The sequence below is a fragment of the Dromiciops gliroides genome, chromosome 5, assembly GCF_019393635.1.
Source record: "Dromiciops gliroides isolate mDroGli1 chromosome 5, mDroGli1.pri, whole genome shotgun sequence".
Classification (NCBI taxonomy): Eukaryota; Metazoa; Chordata; class Mammalia; order Microbiotheria; family Microbiotheriidae; genus Dromiciops; species Dromiciops gliroides.
The window spans coordinates 216055884-216076471 of NC_057865.1; the positions used below are offsets into that span (position 1 = coordinate 216055884).

Genomic DNA, 20588 nt, shown 5'->3' on the forward strand with positions numbered 1-20588 from the left:
TCATCTGGAAAACTGCGTAACCACAGACGCAGGAAGTGCCTTTGCAGGGTGGTGGTGATGGTGCTAATGAGAAAATGTGTGTAAAATATCGTGCGAATAACAGTTTTATTATATTATTATAGGGAAGTCATACAGACATCCCAGAAGACAAGGATTCTTCCTTTCCTCTTTAAGTACAATTCCAAACTGGAATGATGCCTTTGTTTTCCTCTGACCCTGCTTCATTTCATTTTGGATGCAAAGTTTCTGGACAACCAAAAGCAATAACCCAGAAGTCCTAAACTTTGTCCAGTAATCCAGTAAAACTCACACAGAGTTAATCAGCTCTCAATTCCTGTCCCTGAGTCTGTCGTTGTCATTCTGGAGGGTGGTAGTTGACTCTGCCTTCTCCAAAGGAAAGGAGCTCAGGCTCTGTCCTCCCCGGGCAATCGGACAGGGCAGATATCTGCAATCTAATTTCCTCTCCACCTCGGCTTCCTTTGTCACTCCACTGAAAGGATTGGGTCTTTCTGCCAAGATAAGTTCCTTTCCCACCAGCTGTGAGGATTTTCCCAGTTGACTGAAATTGCAGCTCACCTGGACAGCCCGGGCTGGCGTCCAGTATACTCACCCCAACTGTTCAGAGGCTAAAACAATTTTTTTTCTTCACGAGCTTCACAAAAGCAAAGACAAGATGCATAATGGAAATTTCCATGGATTCAGAAAGGCTTGGGTGGGAGAATCACATCGGACAGTCCCTACTGGACATTGACCCCTTTACCTCAGTCAAAAATACGCCACTGAGCAAAAAACATTTGCAAATAACAGGAATGAATCTACCTCTATCAATACCATCACACTGCACTACCTAAAAATTCAACTAAAGTCAGGCTTGTACATTAAAGGAATAGGAGGGTTTTCTCTGAAGTCTAGGATACTCCCTTGTGAGGTCTGTGGCCAGAAAGGGGATCCTTTATAATAAGATGTTGTCAAGGTCCTTTTCCCAGTATGCATTATCTCAACCAACTATAATCCCCAGAGCTGGAAAGAAATTTTCAAAATGCAGATCTGGAAACTTCTAGCTGGGTTCCTTCTAGCTGAGGTCCCTGCCTCCCAGCCCTTAGGGCTCTCACCCTGGCCAATCAAAAGGCAGAATAGTTCATGAGAAAGAATACTGAATCAGGAGACCTCTTCTACTCCCATCTCTAGCAGTAAATGGATCATTCTGGGAAGAGTCACAATATCTTTATGTCTCAGTGTCCTCATCTATAAAACGAGGAAGTTAACTAGATGATGTGTAAGGTCCCTTTCAGTAATAACAGCTGCATTGCTTTCTTTTCTTTTGAGAAGTCACCTGATCTTGACCAACACAGACCTTGTTAGGTCTTGGCAAGTCTACTCCCCAATTCTGTCTCATTAATCTTCCTGATAGAGGCAGTGCTAGGCTTTTTTTTTTTTTTTTTTGCCTGGCTTCAAGGTGTTCAGATTCAAATTCATGTCTGCAATGCATTTAGTAAAGGTAGAAATCATTCCAAAGTGTTGATTTTGTAACCGCTCTCTAACTTCTTTGTACTAATATGATAGAATGCTCAATGATGAAAAAAAACTCTTAGCCTCTGGATTAGGCCAGTGTAAGGTTGTTCAGCTGGAATCAAGAATCCTAAACGTGGGAGCCCAGAATGGCTCTCCTTCTGGGACAAGAGAAGGCTCAGAAAGAGCCAAATAACCACACCCATACCCCAAATGACTCGAACACTCAACAGATCAAGACACACAATGGGAAGTGGTGTTCAAAATGGGAGTAAGAAATCCTAGGATGCTGTGTGATATCAGACTATTGAGATGGGCTAACCCTGAATAACAGTTCCTCTTGCCTCAGTTTCTCCTTCTTAACTCTCCTTATGACCCACAGGCCAGAATCATATCCATGACCTAGAAAAGAATTACAGAACCATAGATCTAGATCTGGAGGAGAACCTCAAAGGTCATCAAGTACAACCTCTTCATTTTCAGAGAAAAATTTAGACTCAGAAAAGTTAAATGACTTGTCATTGATCACATAGCTTACCAAGGGTCTGGGATGGCATCTGAACCAAGGTTTTGCTGACCTCCCTAGTCCCAGCAGTAGTTATTATGTCACATTCTTCCCCCACCCTACCCAACTTTTACAGAAAGGACACTCTGGTTCTGATCCTGTGTTGTTTCTTGCTTCGAACTACAAAGATTTTTTAATGGGCTAGTGCAGGAGCTAAGGTGGCAGATACCTCAACCAAATAACTCTAGTTTGCATCTCCCCACGAAGGAGGAGGGGGGAAGGGGGGGAAGAGGAGGGGTTGACACTAAGTACTAGCAAGCTACTTAGATTTCTGAATAAAAAGCTTCCTCTTAGGAAACATAAGTGGCTTCAACAGATACCACAGAAACCAACCACCCCTACCACCAAAACCTCTCTTCTCAGACAATGATTCCCAAAGAAACTGACCAAGTAAAGAAGCAAAGCTGCGACATCTTTTCTCAGTACTCTGTAGAGGAAACCTGTTAATGGATGCTAATGAACCAAAAGGTTCTTGATCAAACAAGGAACAGAAAGGATCAAAGTAGATAAAATGCAAAACTTTGATTACATAAAAATGAAAAGATACTCCACAAACAAAAGCAATAAATTAAAATTAGAAGAGAAACAATTAATTGGAAAAACATCTTGGAAGCAAGTTTCTCCAATAAAAGTCTGACTGCTATCCAAAATAGAATTTATTCCCCAATAGAAACATATAAATAAGAATTCTCAAAGAAAATTGGCAAGCTATCAATAATGATAGGGAAAAAATGCTCCAATTTCTACTAATAAGACAAACATAAATTTTAAAAAACTATGAAGTTCCACCTCACATCAAATTGTCAGAGATAATCCAAAAAAAAGGGAAGATAACCGTTTTAGGAATGGCTATGAGGTAAGACTACTGATGGAGCTATGTCCATTCTGGAAAGCAATTTGAAACCATACCCAAAAAGTTACTTACTCTCTGACCCAGTGATATCACTACTAGGCTCATACCTCAATGAGATCAAGAAAAGAAGAGGACTCATCTGTACCAAATTTATATCGACACTTTTTGTCATAAGGAAGAACTAGAAAGTAAGCGGATGCCCATCAAAGGGGCAGTTTCAGAAATGCCTGGAAAACCCCATGAATAAACTGATGAAGAATGAAGTGAGCATGAACAGGAAAACAATTTATACAAGAACAACACTGTAAAGAAAAACTTTAATAGATTTAACTCTAATCAATACAATGATCAATCCCAAGGAAAAATGAAGAGCATGCTGCTGCCTACTTCCTGATAGAGGTGATGGACTCAAGGGTCAGAATAAGACAAACTTTCTAACATGGCCAAGGTGTGGATTTCTTTTGTTTGATCGTACTTATTTGCTTTAAAAAGTGTTTTTTCTTTTCTTTTCTTTTTTTTTTTCAATTGGAGGGGCTGGCAACAGTGATGTCAAAAATTTTAAAAGAGAGTCATGCAATATTTTAAAAATGCTCAAAGATAACAGAAAGAAGTTCAAAAAGAAACCTGGGGTGGCTTCAAAAATAAGGGGTTGAATTTTTAAAAGCAAGATGTATGCAATATTTGCAGGCTTCATTGGCAATCCTCTTGTTCTACTTTGTATATGGAAATGGACAGGGTTTTTTAATGTTTAAGTTTAGAATAAAAATATATTCTAAAAAGACAAGAGTCATCTGCAGAGATTCCAGAGCCAACAACATCAATGTCTAATTCTCACTCAGCAATATTTGTTAATGATTAGAGTGAGGTGGCACAGCAGGACTCCTGAGGATGAATTCTAGCTCTGTTCTAGAGGTTCTATCACCTAACAAATTACCCACCTTACATCTTCATTTTCATATTTTAGAAACAATTACTGCCATCCCCCAAGTGGGAAAGTTTGAGAACTCCTGATGAAAGGAGAATCCAAAACCCAGGAAATTACTATTTTTCTGGGCTTACTAGGTTGAGAAAAATTCCCTACTCTTCTCAGACAACTAACTATCCCTGGACAATAACCATTCCATTCCCCCAGTTAAAGAACTAAGGAATTTTAGAGGACATCAATAGAATTACAGAATTATAGAGTGCCCAAGAGATAATCTATTCTAAGCATTTTCATTTGGGTTGTGGACCCTTTTGGCAATCTGGGGAAGCCAACAGATCCCTTCCCAGAATAAAATTTTTAAATGCATAAAATAAGATACAAGGATTCCAAAGGAAACCAATTATATTGAAGTCATTATCAAAAAAAAAATTGTTAAGTTCCAGGACCCCAGGTGAAGAACCCCTGGTCTAATCCATTTGCACAAAGCAATTAGTTACAGACTAAATCTTGGCTCTCCTGTTTTTCTCACTGTGTCAGGCCAGCACCCTATCAAATACAGAAATCCCCTCCACAATAGCCCTGACAAGTGGCCATCTATTGCTTGAAGACAAAATTACAGGACACTCATTACAATAAAGCACTTTATTCAATTTTTAGATAGTTCTGGTAGGAAGCTATATTAAGCCAAGAGTCTGACTCTGAAATTTCCTTTCTGGAATTAGAGAGAATAATTATAATCTCCATCTCCCAATATCTACATGACAAACTTTTTAATATTTAGACATAGCTACAATATTTGCCCTAAATCTTCTCCTCTCCAGGCTAAATCACCCTATTTCCTTCCATTGTTCTTTATATGATATAAGTTTCAAGTCCTTTAACTATTTTGGTTGCTCTTCCCTAATTCGACAGTATAGAGTCCTTAAAGATTTCTCTCCAGGCTGAGATACATTTATCAATAATACTACCTTGGATAATGCTGTTCAAATCTGATATGAATCCAACTAATGATAAATATAATGCCACCTGCATTTCTCCACAGGTATATCAAAATTTTGACATGGGGCAGCTAAGGGGTGCAGTGGATAGAGCACTGGCCTTGGATTCAGGAGGACCTGAGTTCAAATCCAGCCTCAGACACTTGACACTAGCTGTGTGACCCTGGGCAAGTCACTTAACCCAAATTGCCTCACCCAAAAAAAACAAATTTTTTTTTACAAAAGCCTTGCTGAAATCTGTATACACTGAGCAGATGAATATACTAGAAAGAACACTGCAATGTAATTTAAAAACCTGAGGTCACTCACTGGACCTCTCGATTTCCTCATATGTAAAAATGAAGGGGTTGGATTAGATGGTCACTTTCTTAATTCTTTCTCTACAGCATTCCCCTAATCTAATAAATCCTTTCACAATCCATCCTTTTCCTCCAGTTTTGGAAGTTTATGTATTGGATTCATGAATTCCAGTTTCCTTGCTCAGGGTACTACCCTATTTCAGCATAGTAGGGATTTCTAGGCACCCAAGAGCTCAGATTCCCTCCCATTCTTTCCCCCAACAGTTCAGCTCTTGTTCTCAGGGCATCAAGTCTCTGTCTCTCCTTCTCTGAGATGGCCACAGGACGTTAGTAATTACTTAGTCATCCACAGGCTTATGGAAATGGGGGTGTGGAAGAGGGTTGGAGGGGGGAGGAATCAAGAGTAGCAGAGGATATAGCGAGGCAGTTCCAAGTGCTTATGCCACTTTTTTAGTTCTAAAAGGTAGAGGAATGAAGTAGTTTAGTTATACATACATTGTTTCCCTTTAACCATGGGCTGGGCCTTCATTGGTCTGGCTCCAGTACCAGACATACTGATGCTATGTTTTCATCCAAGCCAAGCTAACCCAGTTCTTCTGAACTATCAATGGCATGTCCAAGAACTCTAGATGCTCCTTTGTAAATCACCAGATTTAATGTCCCTATTTTAAGGCTGATGGTACTCAAGAAAGCTAATAACTCCATGATTTGTCACTCCTCATGGTCAAAGGCCTGCCCAGCAGGACCAAGAAACACAAGAAACAACATTTAGTGCTGCCCTGGAGCTAGGACCCCAGGTGAAGTAGAAGCTACTTCCCCTGCAACCTATCTCCTGCTCCATCTTCAATTCACTTTTCAAACATTCTCACTGCTCCATATTGAGCTTGAATCTGGCTTCCAGTCCCTTCCTACTGGTCCTCTAGTTCAGAGAGCCTTCGGGAATTTGGGCAACCACCAGGGTAGAATCCCAATTTATGCCCTTTCTACTTTGCTCATTTGTATCTCTATAGTAATACTGAAAATAAGTATGGAGGGGGGGGCGACAGGTCTAAGAGAAGAAAGAAAAAGAGAGATGTGTGTTGGAGTTGTTTCAACTGGAAAAGTCTAAGTTTGTTCACATGCACAATCTTTCGGGGACAAAACTGCGAAAAAGTTAGAACGGTTGTAGGCAGAATGGCATCTTTTGCTCATTCCACTCTCCCACATCCCCAAGCAATACATTCCATTCTATTTCCTCCCTCAAGATGGGAGGGGGCCCACTCTGAAGAAAATCTCCATGCTACCAACTAGCTGGCTGATCGACTCAAGTGCCCCGAAAAGTCCCCAGAAAAGTGGGCCGGGGATTAGGCTTCTGAATACCCCAACCCAAATTAGGGGGAAAGGAAGCTTCTTAGGTCCAAGGGAATCTATCTTGCTTTCCTTTTTTCTTTTCTCTGCATGTTTGAGCAGAGGGCCTCTCACAAGATGGGAGAATAATAAAAGTTGGTTTGAACGTAACTGAGTAAAAACCCAAAGATCTAATGGAAGAAGCAAGGGGGCGGCGAAGGGGGAGGAGGAGAGAGGAGACAAACCGAGGGCTACTGAAGGAAGTGGTTAGAGAGGCTATCTTTGGATCCTGGGCTGGAGAGGGGGGAGGTGCCCACACTTCTCCCTTAGGTCCCCTAGCAGTTAGGGATGGAGGAGGACCCCTTCGGACACGGTGGGGAGTAGGGGGAGGTTTGAGGAGGAAGGCTGGCTGAGCCTCGAGGACCCCCCCCTTCCCCGGCTCCCCTGACGTAGAATGGGGGGGGCGGGGTGCAGGGATACTGGAGGAAGGCTGAGTTGGTGGGACGGGGCGCGCGGGGCAAGGCTCTCCTCGGAGGATCGGAGTCGGGGAGCAGCAAGCAGGGGGCCTGTTTTGACAGTCTACACCAGAACCAGGGTGAACCTCTCCTCCAGCTCGCACGGCTCCGGCATCGCATCTTGCCCGGGGGCAGCAGCAGCGGCACGGGGGTCGGCTCTCCCGGCCCGGCCTCGGCGCTCTCCAGGGTTGCCCATCCCGGCGGAGCCCCTGGCTCCTGGCGCTCGACTCCGGATCCTCAGCCCCAGGCGCTTGGGTCCCCGATGACCGAGTCCGGTCCCCACGCCGTCGCCGCCCCCTCTCAGCCTGATCACGGGTGGTGTGGAGGGGAGGGGGGCGGATTCGCTCCCTTCAGGTTGAGAAGTCCGGGCGGGGCGCGAGGAGGTTCCCGGCGGGATGGGGGAGGAGGAGAAGGAGGGGCGCGAGGGGCTCGCGGAGATTCCGGCCGGGAGGGGGAAGGCCGGAGGTGGGGCGCGAGAGGCTCGCGGCTCTCCCGGCTCGCGTTCAGACGCGTAGCCTCCCGGGGTTCCCCGCCGGAGCCCAGCACCGCATCCGTGCGCGCGCGAGGCGGAGCGGCGTCTAGCCTGGCGCCCACTGCGCCCCCCCCCCCCCCCCCCCCCCGGTCCCCGCCTCCCCCCCTTTCTCCGGTTTTTCCCTTCCTACGCTTTCCCACCCCTCCCCTCCCCTCCCCTTCCTCTCTCCCACCCACTTCAGTCTAGACTCAGCCTTCCTAGCACTCCACTCTAAGCCTGGCTCCACTCGCCACCCATTCATACCAGCTCCACCTCCCTCCCGCCGTCACTGGACAGATCGTCCCACCTCTCCGTAGCTAATTGACTAGAGTCTCAGCAATCCACAGGATAAAGAGCCTCCTCATCTCGCCTTACCCCACCCCCGTCTCCGCCCACCGGGGGAAACGAGGAACGCCCCCTGGCGGCGCCTGTTAGGAAAACCATTGCAGGAGCCCCGTTATATAGAAAAATTACCTGGAGGATCCAATTCCTCTCCTTCCTGGCCCCAACTAATCCATACTACCTCTAGGTTAATCTTATCCCCAAAATTTCACTGTGTTACACTTCCTACTGTCTGTCATAAAATAATAAGAGCTTGAGCAGTAAGGGGACAATTCCCTCTCTTTGCATAGAAAAGGAAACTGAGACCTTGAAAGGTCATTTGCCCAGGGTAGGTAGTAGACAGGAGGGGATTGAAACTCGGGTCATCTGATATTCCCAACACTCCCCAGCGACCCTTGTCCTAGCTGCATTCTAAATTCCTCAAGACTCATCCCCTCCATGAAAGCCAGATAGTCTAAACTCTTCTGGTTGGGTCTACAAGGTAAAGTTCCAACTTTTTGGTTTAGTATTCAAGGCTTTTCACACTCTGTGCTCAATCTACTTTTCCAAATTTGCTCCCTACAATCCACAACAAAAATTCTCTGATACTGCCACAAAACTTTATTCATTATTTCCTGACAGAATTTGTTCATTCTCATCCCTCCTTGATTTAAATCTCTTCCCATCCCTACCACTTAGAATACCTATCTTCCACCATATCTACCTAACTAAATCCTACCAAACAATTTACCCAAAGACAATGAGAAACAGCATTTCATAACAATTTGGGCCTGAAGTGCTCAGATGAACATTTCTTGACTTTCTTTTATTCTGCCAATTAGTCTACAAGTAGCTACTTTGTGGGAAGTACTCATGATATAAAGACAAAATTGAGAGGTAGAACCAAGAAGCAGAGTGAAAGTAAGCATTAGAGCCTAGTTCACACCAATTCCCCCAATGTACACACACATACATCCTCTTGACAAAGATCTAGAGCAAACTCAAATTAAAACAGATCCTGGCTGTACATTGACTTAGAAAACCACACATTAACATTATCTCGATTTTATTGTAGTTTTATTTATTTTGTTAATCATTTCACAATTGCATTTTAATCTGGTTGGGGCCAACTCCAGAGTTTTGTGGGTGAAGGCACAAGTTTACCGCCTACAACTAGAGAATGCAACAGACTAAATTTCTTTTTTTTTAATTTCCTTAGTTTTATTTTGAACATAACAAACACCAAATGAAATAGGCATTTCCATATCCATAGTACAACAGAAGAGCAGCATTGTAGATGAAGCTGTAGATCTCCATCATGTTCAGCTTGTTTTCCTTGTAAATACAGAATATATTCAACATAAACTTTCCGAGCTGGTCTCTTTGTCTGTGATCCTCTCAAACCTTCCTTCTGTTTGAGATGCTTCAATGACCCTCTTTCCTTGCCTTTGCTTTTTTTGCTACCCTATCCTCATTCCCACCCAGGACCAGTTGGATTTACAAGTGAATTCTATTAAACAGAACAGACTGAATTCTGATCAGAAAAGTGAAGAGAAAGTAACAGTGAGTCATTTTTCCAGCCCAGGGAGACTTAGTGAAGAAGTTTGCAGGCAGACTCTGGGGACTGGGGTTGGCCAGGAGTGCCCCTGTTAGACAGGGTGCCAGTGCCCGAAGCACTGGGGCCAAAAAGATCTGAGGGAACCCCTAAGCAAGCACTGGGTACAGGAAAGGGTACCATCCGTCCACTCTATCACACACTACCCAGTTCCAGGTCACAGAGATTGGGCCCAAGCTGTATACTGAGCCTGAAACAAGTTCCTGGAAGCAAACAGTACCTGAGTGAGTGACTCTAATCTCAGCACTAGAGTGCAGAGTGCCAGACCCAAAAAAAAAAAAAAAAAAGCCAGCAGTTCAGTTCCTCTGGGTCTGCAGAGCCTCCCAGCAGGCCAATAGTAGCTGAATCTAGTTGAAGGCTGCTGAAACTCTCAACTAGAATCAAGCCAATAGCCCTGACCCTGGATCAACTCAGACCAGGAAGGCAATGAACAGTCTCTCTCCCTGGAACACACTACCTTGAAGATTCTGAAAGTTTGCAAGCCCTGAGCCCTAGAGCTATGAAAGCAGCAGAAGGACATGAGGACAGAAGCTTGGATGAAACTTACACACACACACACACACACAAAGATATGTACAAGGGCCCAGCACTAACATAAAGTCCAAAGTCAAGAAGTAAGCTGGAAGATGAGCAAGCAAAAAAAGAACCCCACCATAAAGAGCTACTATGGTGACAGAGAACCTCAAGACACAAACCCAAAGGAAGAAAATGACTCAAAAAAAATCTATAAGCAGGGCAGCTAGGTGGCACAGTGGAAAGAGTACCAGCCCTGGAGTCCAGGAGTACCTGAGTTCAAATCCAGCCTCAACACTTAACACTTACTAGTTGTGGTGACCTGGCAAGTTCACTTAACCCAATTGCCTCACTAAAAAAAAAAAAAGAAAGCTGTCCAGATATCTTAGAACTAGAGGGCAAGTAGAAATTTAAAGACTCTACTCATCACCTCCTGAAACATCAAAGTAAAAACTTGTAAGAACGTTATAGCCAAAATCTAGGGCTTCCAGATCAAAGAAAAAAACAAACTGTTTGCAGGCCAGAAAGAAAGAATCCAAGTACTGAAGAGTCCTAGTTAGAAGGATTACACTGGGGGCAGCTAGGTGGTACAGTGGATAAAAAAACCAGCCCTGGATTCAGGAGGACCTGAGCTCAAATTGACACTTAACATTTACTAGCTGCGTGACCCTGGGCAAATCACTTAACCCTCATTGCCCTGCAAAAAAAAAAAAAAAAAAAGAAGGATCACACAAGATTTAATAGCTACCACAATAAAGAAACAGATTCCAGAAGGCAAAGGATCTAAGTTTACAACCAAGAATAACCAGAAAAATTAAATATAATCCTACAACCTGTGAGGAAATAATGGGTTTTGGGGGGCCCAAGGGCCCCCCCTACTCACGGTCTAATTTGGGAATCTTGTCTGATCTCTTTCGGAGGTAGCCCAAAGTAGGTAAAGTTGGAACTAGGACTCTGAATAGACACAATAGAGATAAGAGCACACCTACCTGAAAGCCTTTTCCCCTCAGAGGGTCCCTCCAAGGGGTAGCTAGATGGTGCAGTGGTTAAAGCACCAGCCCTGGATTCAGGAGTACCTGAATTCAAATCTGGCCTCAGACACTTGACACTTAACTAGCTGGGTAACCCTGGGCAAGTCACTTAACCCCCATTGCCCGCAAAAAAAACCAAACAAACAGAGGGTCCTCTAGACTCTGACCTCAGCAAGTACCTGCTCGTTTTAATGTGGACCACCCTTAAGTCCAGTTAAACCAAGAGTTTTATAATGATGCTAGCCAATTAGCTTTGAGCAGTATGTAAGGGCCGCCTCTCCTCCAGACCACAGGGAGCTTACACTCTCTCACTCAATCTCTTGGCTGGGATGCTAGAGGAGGCAGCCACCAGGTCTCTCTCTCTCTCTCTCTCTCTCTCTCTCTCTCTCTCTCTCTCTCTCTCTCTCTCTCTCTCTCTCTCTCTCTCTCTCTCTCCCCTAGGTAATGTAGGGCTTCTAAACTTTCGGAGCCATGTGCTTTCTCTTTACTAACATTTAATGTGCTTTAATAAATGCTTAACGCCAAAGACTGATGCTATTGCCTCTAATTTATAAATAGCAATATATTAGAAACCCCAGCTAAGTTCCCTAAAACTTAGGACAAGGATAGGCACCCCCATATATTTTCAAATGACACAAACCTAAAAAAATGGATCTTTAATGAAATAGAGGACTCCCCAGCATTCCTGATAAAAAGCCTAAATATGAGAAGTAAATTTGACATACAAACACAAAAGTCAAGAGAAGCATTAAAAAAAGTAAATATAAATGAGAAATCACAAGGAACTAGCACAAGGTTAACATTTACACATTTCTATATGGAGAGATGATACATGTAGCTCTCAGATCTTTATCATCCCAGGGATCATAGAATGAGTCTAATTAGAGAGCCTGAATTTGACTCCATTAGGGAAGAGGAATGCACTGGGAGAGGGGAAAAAGGTAAGGAAAAATGGGGAAAATGATCACATATAAATGGCGTACACAAAAAAAGGGGACCTGGGTGATCCTTTGGCCTGGATACAACCAACCTTCTCCTTCCACCCCTCCACCTATGCCCCAGAGGTCCTCTCAGTCCCTAACTACTAGGAACCTAAGGGAGAAATGTGAGCACCTCCCCCCTCTCCACCTCGGGGATCCAAAGATAGCCTTCACTAATCAGTTGCCTTCAGTCCTCTCTATCTGTCTCTTCTCTCTCCTCTGTCCCCACGAACTTTCCATTAGCTCCTTGGGCTTTTACTCCATCAAGTTCAACCAACTTTTATTATTCTCTGATTTTGTGAAAGGCTCTCAGCCTATAAACAGATGCGGCCAACCAAATCCTTCACATTACGGCTAACAACCATCTCCAAGGAATGCCGGAAGGTTCTGGCCTTATTGCCCCACCCCCTTCTCCCATCTATTTATGGTTTTCCTCAACCATCTGACCCTGGGGAGATTATCGAGAGGCTTTGCAATGATGATATAATCCTTCACAAATCTCCACTAGTAGCCACAGAATGCTAGAATCCTTTTCAGTGTTCTAAGTCGTTAGGTATGATCAGGTGAGCAGTTTCTATCTCCTTCAAGTCAGCACTCATGGCCTGCAGAGATCTTATGGGACCCCTGTGTTTGACAGTTTCTGAAGAATTGATATTGGGAAACTTTCAACTTAGACCTTCAGCTTTTAACTGAGCTAATACCTTCAGTATTCTTTTTTTCATGCTTTTCTAGCTAGCATCTTTTCCTAAGTCAATGTAATTATCCAGATGAATACCTCTCATACCACAGGCAAGCTACTGAAAGTTGGGTAAGGGAAACAGAAATCCCTTGGGGAATTGGGCTCAAATGAAATATACTTCTTATTTTCCTCTATTAGAGAGACCTGACAGTAACTGTTAGACAGTTCCAACACGGGACTTATTCTCAAACCCTCCAAGGTATCTTGAATGTATGGTATGATGTACTTACCCACCAAAATTCTGTTATTCAAAGTCCAACAGTCTACATACACCCTAATTTTCCCAGTCTTCTTCTGTAGCAACAGTCATGGATGAGATATATAAACAATAGAACTCTATGATAATGCCATTGATAAAGTTCCTTTGATGTTCCCTGAGCTCTGATTATGTATGTCACCTTTGGGCACATTCTAGTCATTCAATGAACACATTAACTCTCATGCTGAATTTCTTCCTTGGATGATTTTCATTCCTCAGGCACTGGAATATCTTCAAATTATCATTTCTCTGGATGCACCGCTGAGCTGGAGGGTTTAGTGTTAGGCAAAGATGTTCTCTGCCTTTATATTGCCTTAAGCTTCTACAACGAGGGAATTGTGTATTATCAGGGTATTTATATACTAAGCTTCAGAGGTGCTCTGCAAGTATTTTGAATGAACCAAGAAGAATTGGTTTCACCCACCAAAACTCCAGAGTATTTTCAAGGTCTATACATATGCAGGCCACCATGTCCACCTTCTTAGTGATACTTACAACTTCCCTAAGGGTCCCTAAACTCACCCTGATAATATTCCCAATGTGGGTGGTCCTCAGTCCAAAGAGTTCATCACCAGAATAGATTGCGGAGGAATAATGCTGTATGAAAACAACTGGAATACAGTTGTCACTTGGGATATACTGTCAGGTACAGAAGGAAACTCTATGGTCACTACTGGTGAGTGAATTGAGGGGATTAGGACAGCAAGTGGTTAATTGTGGGAATTGAGTGTACCACACAGACTCCATATTGTGACTCAGGCTAGCTCAGTTCCCTTCCAACTTAATTATGGGTCTAGTCTAAATTCCGTCTGGTGAGAAAATTTTATTCAATTGTGAGAAAACCTTATTGCACTGGGGGCAATGGGTTACCTCTTTTTCTGAATTCAGGGAAAAGTATGTCTTTGCTCTCTCCCTCACAACTTGGAAAGTCCCTAATCTTTCTTTCAATTAAAAATTAGATTACCTAAAGTTGTATTGTTTCCTTTTAATTAATTGGCCTTATTTGATTGTTTTTAATATATAAAAGTCTGCCTCTCTCTGTATTTGAAGTCCAGCTCTAAGCTTAGGAAGGAGTCTGGTCCTGATTTATTAGGCATTTGGCATGCATTACTTTTTCTTTTTTTTTCTTTTAGTGAGGCAATTGGGGTCAAGTGACTTGCCCAGGGTTACACAGCTAGTAAGTGTTAAGTGTCTGAGGCCGGACTTGAACTCAGGTCCTCCTGACTCCAGGGCTGGTGCTCTATCCACTGTACCAGCTAGCTGCCCCGCATTGCTTTTTAAAAAAATAATAATAATAAACATTTTTATATAAACTTTTGAGTTCCAAATTCTATTCCCTCCTTACCTCCCTCCCCTCCCCCTCCCTTAGGCTGTAAACAATCAGATATAGATTATACATGTGCAATTATGTAAAACATTACCATATTAGTCATTTTTTACAAGAAAACTTGAATAAAAGAATACCAGTTCTTTCTTTGGAGGTGGATAGTATGATTTATCATTAGTCCTTTGGGACTGTCTTTGAACATTGTATTGCTGAGAATAGTTAAGTCATTCACAGTTCATCAAACAATATTGCTGTCACTATGCACAATGTTCTCCTGGTTCTTCTCACTTCACTATACATCAGTTCATATAAGTCTTTCAGGCCTTTCTGAAATCATCCTGCTTGTTATTTCTTGAACCACAATAACATTCCATCACAATCATATACAACTTATTTAGCCATTCCCCAATTGATGGGCATTCCTTTGATTTCCAATTCTTAACCAACACAAAAAGAGCTGCTATAAACATTTTTGTACAAATAGGTTTTTTTTTTCCTTTGGGGGGATGTCTTTGGGATATTACCTAGCAGTGGTATTGCTGGATCAAAGGGTATGCACAGTTCTATAGCCCTTTGGGCATGTAGGGACCAATTTTTAATTGGGGAGTGTTAGCTAGGCAGCTCGCCGCAATATTGAGGCAAGCAAGGAGACTGACAGCCTCCCTCAAGACAGAGTAGAATTTATTTAACAAGAACAAACTTAAAAAAAAAAAAACACAACAACACAAACAGGATCAGTAGGATTAAGGGAAATGAAATAAAATGGGGAAAGGGAAATAATACAACCTGAATCACACCACCACCCAGGAATCAGCTGAGAACACACAGCAGCATCCCGTCACCTTCCAGCTTCAAGCTAGAATGGCAAAAAACCTCCCTTCTTCCCAGCAGACCCCAGGCTGACCACACACAGCCCCAAGCCAATTGGCTGGCCACTCTGACAGTCACATGACTGTGCTCACTGGGATTCCAGTCATTACAATTTTGGCAAGCTCATGTAGGCGTCAGCGAGTGGTGATGATGTGAGGTGCCAGCACCATGGTGACAGCTACTAGTGGGTAGAGCACCATGCTGTGCGTTTGCAGAGGTGCTACGACTGAGCCCTAGGCCAGTGTGCGTGCTGGGTTTTTAAAAATTCTAGCCAAAAGATGGGGTCATAAAAACTGAAAATAACAATTAATTCTTTTCATTCCTCCCTTTGTTTCATTAAGAAACACGGGGTGTTTCCTTGATGGAACAATAAATAATAAATAATAAACAATAAATAAATTTTTAAAAAACAGAATATCATAACTCATGCTAACAAACTATATACTAATAACAATATAGGAAAGGGAAAATACATATTACAGATGATGTATATAGTAACAGAAAGAAAAACAAAATGCCCATTTAAAGTCCTTAAAATCTTGTGTTCAAAGGAGGGTTGAGATGTCATCAGGGGAACTGGACTCTGGTCTGGATTCTGGCTGTCTCTGGATTCTGGTTGTCTCTGGAACTGCTGGATTTTCATTAATCTTTAGCATAGCATTGTCCAAAAATGTTCAAATTAAAATTAAATAACAAAACAAATTAAAATTAAATAAAATTAAATAACAAAACAAATTTAAACTTGATATATACAGCATATTGGAGTCCACCCCTTTGGAGGATACTCATATCCATATGCAATACAAAATTGAGACAGTTATGACATTACTAACACTTTTTACCACTATATGTCTGGATCAAGGCCAAATTTAGTAATGTGTCCGTGATGACACCTGAAAATGTTATGGAAAGGTTACCATACCACATCTCATGGTGCATAGACGTCTAATAATTGTGCTAGGCCTCAGGTGGATGGATTCTGACCATGCCAAGTAAAAAGCCAAGTTAAGTTAAATGTAATGTAAAAGTAAGTTAAATGTAAATGTAATGATTGGAATGACGCTACCTACTGGACACTTACTGTGGGAAGGCTCCACCACGAGGAGAATGCCTCAGAGGGCAAGGCCATGCGGCTTTTCCTTGGCATCAGGAAGTGATGTTTGCTCATGGGTACTATCTATCAAGACTACCAACCAATCAACTTGCGGAGCCTCCTATTTTCTGGGAGGGGACAGGAAGGAGGAAGGAGGGCCTGCGCGGAAAGCTCTGTGTCTTTTGGGTTCCTGACTTGGTGATGGCAGGAAAAGACAGAGGAGCTGAGGAAAGATAGGATTGCGAGGTTGTAAAAATTCTGTTCTCAATCTTTCTCTTTCTATATTTCAATAAACCCTTTAAAATCTAAACTCATTTTATCAGTGATTTTAGTCAGTTTCCCCCAAAACTGGGGGAACAGATTAGAACCCACATTTAGAATTTTAAATTTCATATAAACCAGGTACATGTGTTAGGACTAACATGACACCAGACCATTTTTGGAGTGAGAGAGGAAGAAACTGGACTATGTCCAGCAATTGTGCTCTACATAGCTGCTCTCATAAGCAAACTATGGACTTCATGAATGTATTTGGCTGTTCTCTCAGCCTCCATCAGGATATCTTAAGTGTACCTGTCTCTCTTCCTGTTGTACATATATTCTCTCCAGGGCCTGTATCGTGAAGTTGTACCATCTCCATCAAGCTCATTATAAGAGCAATTAGTCTCTGAAATGGTAAGTTTCCATAAATCATAAATCTCATATTAATTTTACCAAAGACAATATAATGGTAAAAATGTGTGCTACACTGCATAACTTAGGATATACTTGAAACATATATATATATATATATATATATACCCAAACCATACCCAGAGTATACATAGTCACAATGACATACAAATGATAAATGAATGCAAATGGCTGATATTATTAAACATTATTGGGGCAGCTAGGTGGTGCAGTGGATAAAGCACCAGCCCTGGATTCAGGAGGACCTGAGTTCAAGTCCAGCCTCAGACACTTGACACTTAACTAGCTATGTGACCTTGGGCAAGTCACTTAACCCTCATTGCCCCTCAAAAAAACCAAAAAAACCCCAAAACCATTATTACAGAATCTTCATTAAACAAATAAACCACATCATCTTGTCCATGAATTCTCTATCTAGTACAATGACAATAACAGATACTTGAAATGATAAACAATTTATCAAAAGGAAATAAAACATCAGCGAGACTCAATATGTTCATTAATTGCCTTATAAATCAAGCAATAAGGTTCAATAACCCTTTGTAGAAGACAGAGCCATGTGCTCTTCATGGAGTTCTTCACCTGTAGGAGGAAAAGCTTGTTTAAGGTAAGAGCTTATAATGCTAGAATTTGGGGTACATCACATTTTTTAAACTGGTTCCCCAATTCTCTGCATGCCAAAGTGGCAGGGGTTTCTGAATCATCATTGATTTTTCTAAAGCTGTCATAATGACCATTATGGTAGAAAATATGGAGTTCTTTAGTGGCAGCTTTGTCTGTGCCACAAATTTGGCATAGAAGTTTATTCAACTGGCAAATTATTACATTCAGCTGGTTATGTTTTGTTTTTGTTTTTGTTTTTGGTGAGGCGATTGGGGTTCAATGACTTGTTCAGGGTCACACAGCTAGTAAGTGTCTGAGGCCGGATTTGAACTCAGGTCTTCCTGAATCCAGGGCCAGTGCTCTATCCACTGAGCCACCTAGCTGCCCCAGTTGGTTATGTTTGGCAAAGGCTATAATCGCCTTATTGTCAGCCCACATACCAGCTTTTTTCAAATAAGCAACATATTCTTCAAAGGGAATATCTGTTTCTATAAAAGACCCAAAGTCTTCTTTATGACTGACCATATGATTAGCAGTTTCTTGTCTGTGTTTGAGATGGTTTCTTGAATGACCTTCTAACTGGTCTCCAAGGGCTCTGAAAAAACAATTTCCATCTCCTAATACCTTATAGGGTTTGAGTCCCAGGATTTGCAACTGAATGATGCTTGCAAATTGGAACTGTCTATTACTCCTGTTAAGGGGCTAAAATTCTAGCCAGTCTGTCTAAAATCTAATGAGTGGTCGCCAATAAATTATAAGCTTTAGTAAGAGTTAGACTTTTAAGCATTTATTAAGGAGAATAAGAATTTGGTGAAGAGAAAGAGAAAGGCCTAGATTCATCTATCTATTAAAGGGAGAGAGCATTCCTAGCTCCGCTCTCTGCCAGAGTCCACAGGGAAGAGAGCGAGTCAGAGAGCCAGGCTCCCCCTTCTTCTTCCCACTTGCAAATGTCACTTCCTGACGCCAAAGAAAAGACACATGGTCTAGCCTTCAGAGACCTTCACCTCATGGCGGAGCTTTTCTACAGTAAGTCTCCAGCAGGTGGCATCATTCCAATCATTACACCCCTGGGCTCCGTTCAGTTTCTTTGCTCTTTAGCAGCTGGTTGAGTTTTATCTGAAATTACTTTACCCACAAATGGTACGGGCTTTACATGGGAACAATGAATCCAAGATTCTTTTTCTCCAATTTTAATAGCAGTAGGAATTGTCAATAATACCTTAAAAGGTCCTTCCCAAGCAGGCTGGGTCACACTGGTCTGCTGAAAAAATCTTAATATATACATTGTCTCCAGGACTTAAGTCATACAAGGAAAAATCTAAAGGACCAGCTTGTACAGCAACTCCTGCTTCATAGAGTTCATGTAGTCTAGTTTGTAGTTCCTGTATATAGGAACCAACAGAAGTATCACCTCCCACTAGTGATGTATAGACTGAGGAAAAAGTTTTAGCTTGGACAGGAGGGTGACCAAAAAGCATCTCATAAGGAAATATGTGGAGTTCTCCTCTTGGTCTATTGCGTAGATAGAATAATGCCAAGGGTAGAATATCAGGCCATTTTAAATGGATTTCAGTACATAATTTGCCAATCATGCTCTTAAACTCTTTATTCATATGTTCAACTTGGCCTGAGTTTGAGGGTGGTAAGAAGTATGAAATCTAGGAGTTACTCCCAAGAAAGAATAAATCTGAGAGAGAATTGAATCTGTAAAATGTGTACCTCTATCAGAGTCAATGGCCCAAAGCAGGGAACAATCTCTTGAAGGAGAGCTTTGGCCACAGAGCCAGCAGTTGCTCATGGGGCAGGAAAAGCTTCCACCTATTGAGTGAGCTCGTCAACAATAACAAGGCAAAATTTATATCCTCCTGCTTTGGGCATAGAAATAAAGTCAATTTGTAGAGCGTCCTCCATATGCTTTAGCATGGAAGGCATGTTGATTGTAAGATTGACATGTGGAGCAGCCCGAGCAGATTCGAGATGCTGTGTTAGTTATACCTGGTGCTAACCAGGTCCTTCTTACTGAGTCCACAATGCCTTGTGTGCCAAAATGGCCTTTCTTGTGAATAGAGAGGCATACCTGGTGATAGAATTTCTGGGGGAGAAGTGGTTTTCCCTCTGAAGACATCCAGACTCCATTGATCTGTTTAGCCTTTTTCCACCTTTCTACTTCAGAATCATCATAAGTTAGGTGGAGAGAAACATCTTCAGAAGGTGAGAGGTTAAATACATGTTCAGGGGCTTTTAGAAGCCACAGCAAGTTTAGCTGATGAATCAGCTCGTGCATTTCCCCTTGAAACAGGATCACTATTCCTTGTGTGGGCAGGGCAATGTACAATTGCTGGAGCAGAGGGAAGTTTCAGGGCAGATAGGAGGTCTTTGATAAGGTCTCCATTAGCAATAGCTTTGCCAGAGGATGTTAGAAAGCCCCTTTGTAGCCAAAGCATGCCTACAGCATGGCATACACCAAAGGCATATCTGGAGTCAGTATAAATGGTAGCACTCTTCCCTTTGGCTATGCTACAGGCTTGTGTAAGAGCCACAAGTTCAGCAGCTTGTGCACTAAAATGTGAAGGCAGAGAAGCTGCCCAGATAATATCATAATCAGAAACTACAGTGGCCCCAGTGAAACGGGTCCCATCTTTCATAAACGAAGAACCATCCATATAGAGGACAATATCAGGGTTCTCTAAAGGTGTATCCAAAAGATCATCACGGGGTTTCTCAGCCATATCAACTAAAGAGGCTCAGTCATGCAACGGCTCCCCCAAGAGTGGTAAGTTAGGGAGCAGTGTTGCTGGGTTAAGGACTGTACAGCTTTTTAAAGTGATATTCTCATGACCTAGCAGGGTTACTTCATACTTAGCCAGCCTTTTATCTGAAAAGGCTTGTGTTCTATGGTGTAATATGAGGGCCTCTACTTCGTGGGGACATTGTATTTTAAAAGGATTACCTAGAACCAAATAAGAGGCTTTTTCTACCAAATAGGCTGTAGCTGCCACTGCCCTGAGGCAAGGTGGCACCCCAGAGGTCACAGAATCTAGTT

At 42.4% G+C, this 20588-nt stretch overlaps 1 protein-coding gene across 3 annotated transcripts in view; it reads right to left on the minus strand.

The window, feature by feature from the left end:
* FMNL3 (formin like 3) overlaps window positions 1–20588 on the minus strand; it is a 113541-nt gene that overhangs the window by 79371 nt on the left and 13582 nt on the right. The window contains exon 1 of one of the 3 annotated variants that reach the window (XM_043965086.1): window positions 7061–7176. The exons of the other annotated variants lie outside the window; for them this stretch is intronic. Coding sequence (XP_043821021.1) covers window positions 7061–7105 — 45 coding nt within the window. The 5' untranslated portion in view covers window positions 7106–7176. Of the gene's footprint in view, window positions 1–7060; window positions 7177–20588 lie in introns of those variants that run through there. 3 annotated transcript variants of the gene reach the window in all.